The following is a 1525-nucleotide window of genomic DNA, read 5'->3' on the forward strand; positions in this document are numbered from 1 at the left end:
TAATCTAAACATTTTAAAATGAACCTGCTGAAAAAACTAACAGACTAAACCTTAATTAATCTAAATGTAACCTTCTAAACTGTTTCCAAAACCGAAAATAAAACTAAACATGACAGTTGACACCACCTCAGTCGCCTCTTCATGTAACGGGCCGCGGCCTAAAGTGTTAATGTACCATGAATAAGGATTGCGGTGTTTCCTAGACACGTCGCTAAAGGCCGTTTATAGTAGCTCCCCAAAGAGGCGCACAACATCTCTACGAAAGTTAAGTCAGAGTCCAGCCCACAAAGCCGAGTAAGCTACAAGATCCAGAAACTCAATATTAGGTGGGACTGAATTCCATCTCACCGAGAAATGGGCAAATTCTCATCAGTTGACTGAAATACAGTACTGTAGATGGAATTACGATTCCCCGGCCTCTTCATTCATTCATTTGATAACACGGCCTAACTGATACATCAAGAAATTTGCATGGACAATGTAGTTCACTGCCGAATTAAACTTATTCAACACGGTCACGTATCATGGAAACTAGCTACACCGATCCCCGGCAGTAGTAGCTGATGTTGAGACAGCCTATCACGTCATTCTCGGCCGACAGGCAGCACCGCTTCCCCATCGCGACTGTCGACGCCTCGCCGCCGCGGCACTGGTCCACCGCCGGCACGAGGCAGCGCGGGTGCACGTCCTCCCGGCACGTCCCACACCGGTATCTCCAGGCCCCGTCGATGCCGCGCCCGCACGCCGCGCACGTCGACGCAGCGCCGCCCTCCGACGCCTTCTGGACGAGCCACGAGTCGTGGCCGCCGGGGTGCGCCTCGGCCGATCCCCGCGCCACGGGCGGCAGGTGGACGCAGAGCGGGTGCACGACGACGGCCGCCGAAGCGCACGCGCCGGCGTCGCAGCCGTAGCACGCCCCCTTCACGTCCTCCTCGCACACCTCGCACTTGCTGCCGTCGCCGCCGCCGGCGCTCTCGCGGCGCTTCAGCCTGTGCTTGGAGTGGACGATAGACTTGAGCGACCTTGGGAAGCGGCGCGCGCACACCTCGTGGAGCTTGAAGCCGCAGCCCGGGTGGTCACAGAGGTACCGCGGCCCGGCGCCGACCACCTGGCAGCCGTCGCAGGTGAACTCGCCATCGTCGTCGGCGTCCGGCGCCTGGAGCAGCCGGTGGTGGCTTGGGTCGTGGGCGAAGTACGCGACGGACCTCCTCCTCCGAAACATCCTCCCGAAGACTCCACTGCACAGGTCCCTTCGCTCCTACTCCAGATAATTGTATATGTATAAATTGTGGATAGCTGATGTTTTGAAATGTAAACTTTGTGGAAATTGCTAGTCAAAACAAGTCCAAATCACAATCGCTGCTTGACTGACTTGTCCGCGTCTCGAATGCGATACCGTTGAATCATCAACGAGCGAGCGTACTCCATGCTAAAACAAGTGGACAAGGGCCAACCTGATAAGGATAATATAAGCAGAGATTTTTTTCTCGATAAAAGATGTTTTATTACTCAAAAGATTTAAGAT

General features: G+C 54.4%; 1 protein-coding gene across 1 annotated transcript; it reads right to left on the bottom strand.

Moving 5' to 3' along the window:
* Positions 1-454: 454 nt before the first annotated feature.
* LOC124698990 lies at positions 455-1222 on the bottom strand. Its single transcript, XM_047231368.1, has one exon. It carries the CDS (start codon positions 1220-1222, stop codon positions 536-538), a length of 687 nt encoding a protein of 228 aa, XP_047087324.1. The 3' UTR covers positions 455-535.
* Positions 1223-1525: the final 303 nt, after the last annotated feature.

The sequence above is a fragment of the Lolium rigidum genome, chromosome 3 (assembly GCF_022539505.1).
Source record: "Lolium rigidum isolate FL_2022 chromosome 3, APGP_CSIRO_Lrig_0.1, whole genome shotgun sequence".
Classification (NCBI taxonomy): Eukaryota; Viridiplantae; Streptophyta; class Magnoliopsida; order Poales; family Poaceae; genus Lolium; species Lolium rigidum.

What these genes read in the sequence shown, in the direction of transcription:
- LOC124698990 (XM_047231368.1), bottom strand. Translation starts at nt 1,222, where the DNA reads ATGTTTCGGAGGAGGAGGTCCGTCGCGTACTTCGCCCACGACCCAAGC.